At 25.4% G+C, this 2,532-nt stretch overlaps 1 protein-coding gene across 1 annotated transcript; it reads right to left on the bottom strand.

Moving 5' to 3' along the window:
• Positions 1-568: 568 nt before the first annotated feature.
• On the bottom strand, positions 569-1,438 carry LOAG_14012 (hypothetical protein; the record flags this gene model as incomplete). Its single annotated transcript, XM_003149515.1, has 3 exons — positions 569-652; positions 734-870; positions 1,351-1,438. 3 exons carry the CDS (start codon positions 1,436-1,438, stop codon positions 569-571), a joined length of 309 nt encoding a protein of 102 aa, XP_003149563.1.
• Positions 1,439-2,532: the final 1,094 nt, after the last annotated feature.

Here is a 2,532-nt window from a genome sequence, read left to right as displayed (position 1 = left end):
TTGATTGTTTATTGCAAAAATAATAATTGCTGATGTAAGAAATAAAACAACAATTAATGAAAGTATTGGTAATAATTGCATGCATATTCTTCGGCAATAACATCCAAAGAATGAAATTAATGTCCAACAAATTGTTATCATTTCAGTAATCATTGATAAGCACATCAATATCACCACTATCTTTTCCCAATCTTTTAAATGCTGAAAAATTATTTTAATTAATTGTTATATTTTACGTCCTCTTTTTTTTCAAATTGTTTTTGTTTAATATAATCTGAAATTATAAATGTATCAGGATGTGGCTTATATGGCTTATTGAATTGTAGCAGTTATTTGATTACTAAAAATTATAAAACTTTAAATTTTAACTGACAATATTAAATTGTAAATTTCAAGTTATAATGAATTTTAAGCAATAACGAATTTTTCGAAATGAATTTAAGCGAATTTGGATTAAATTTGAATTTATTTCAATTTTTCCTATCAAACATATTAAAACATGGAAAAATATTGCTTTATCCATTCGGTATGAATGTTTTGGATTTGGTTTTAATCGCAATCATTGATCTTAATCGAAAAGATCAAAATAATCGTTCAGAATCAAGATATTCGGAAGAGTATCAATTACGATTTCATCGAACAATTCCACAATCTCAAACTTTTCTCATTTAAATTTTCCAATAATTCTCGAATTACTAACATAAAACCAATATTTGCAAAAATTGGCGGAAACAGTTTCATCATTAGAAGCGGCATTGTCAGTTGATGCAATTCGGCACAACGATTCGGATGAAATAAATTCTTTCGGAATTCTGAAATGTGTCAAATCTTCGCTTACATTTGCCGCTGCTTCGTGCAATTCTTTTAAGCCTAAAAATTAATTGAAATCAACTTTCAAGTAATTTTGTTAAACGACTTTTTAATTAAATTAATGTAATCCTTTCTAAATCACTTAATCATGTTATTTTTTAACAAAACATTTATAATAAACATTTAAATTTTGTTTTCTTTTTCCTCCATGGCGTTAAAAAAATTTGATTTGGTATGTCATTGAATATCAAATGAGAAAGAAGTTTGAAATAATTGATAGTTTTTTATCGTCACTGAAATTATAACCTCTTAATTTCACACTTACTATTCTAATTAAGCCTATTTCAGAAGTTAAGTTAATGATAATTGAAAAAGTTCCATGAAAAAATTGATCAAATTTTAAAGTTATTAGTGAAGTGATATTTTGCTCCAATCAAATCATCATTACAATGTAATTCATTTTTTCCGTTTTAAAAAAAGTGTACAGCATAATTTGCAAATTTTAAAAATAAGATAACAAATTTTTCCAAAAGTAATGACCAGGTAGAAACATTGATACAGTGGTCAACCCAAGTGCAATGACCATTAAGATACCAAATAAAAGTTGTCCAACGAATGAAAAGCACATTTTTCTATTTATATCCTTGGAATTATACTTTGGTCATTAGAAGCGATTAAATTGAAGATTTATGATTAATGTAAATTGAAAAAGAAAATTAATTTGCACCATCAATTCAAACGAGTTCAGGAAGATAAATTTCACCTGCAAAATAATGCATTTAATTGAGAATTTCAAAAGTTATAATGAAAATTTAAATTTTCCAGCAAATATTACAATTGTATTAGATCAGTTTGAAATGAATTAATCAATAAATTATAGATAGAATGAATCAGAAAAATAAATAATGAGAAAAATTATGTCATTAAGTTCCGAATTCTAGAAATAAATTAAAGATTTGAGTATTATAATTTCATGATGTCAATTCTATGAAATTGACAGATCGTGTGAATTACTTTTGATTAAGTCTTATCCTGGTGGAAATAATTTTAAAAATTTAATTTCGAACGAAGTTAGATGGTTCAAATGGCAAAAAAAGAAATAAATGTAAACAAAACTCATATAAAAGAAAAGTGTACGAAAGGTAAACGCCATCAATCTTTGTGCTAATTAATTGGTATTTGGTGGAAACACTTTACAAACATGGAAAATACATGTGTCATAAATAATTGTCGCCTTTAAATTCCAGTTTTCTTTTCTTTTTTTTTTTTAATTATTAGTAATAAAGGCAGTAAAGGAAATAATAAAATTATGCGACATTTGCGCTAAAAGGATGATAATGAGAAATTTTTTAAAGTCAATTATTTAGAGTTTTTATTGGTGAAACAGTCTTAGTGAATATCAAAATTAGATCATCCTCACTTGAATTGTCATTGCAACATACATAATTGTCAATTCACTTATCAGTTTAGCAAAAATAAAATGTGACATGGTATAGAAAAGGCTAATTTTATTCTTATCATTTCCCATTACTTTTTGTTGATTGCATAATACTTGATGCTGGTAAGCTTTTTCACAGTTTCTTTTTTTTGATAAGGTTGGTAAAGAGTGATAACAATGGTTTTTGACAATTTTGATAATTATTGATAAATATCATTCGCTAATGCCATATGATTAATTGTCATTTTAGAACAAGAAATGATGTAATTGCAATAAAATAATAT

The sequence above is a fragment of the Loa loa genome (assembly GCF_000183805.2).
Source record: "Loa loa unplaced genomic scaffold supercont3.565, whole genome shotgun sequence".
Classification (NCBI taxonomy): Eukaryota; Metazoa; Nematoda; class Chromadorea; order Rhabditida; family Onchocercidae; genus Loa; species Loa loa.
The sequence above is the reverse complement of the archived record's forward strand: the minus strand, read 5'-3'. Positions and strand labels throughout refer to the sequence as shown.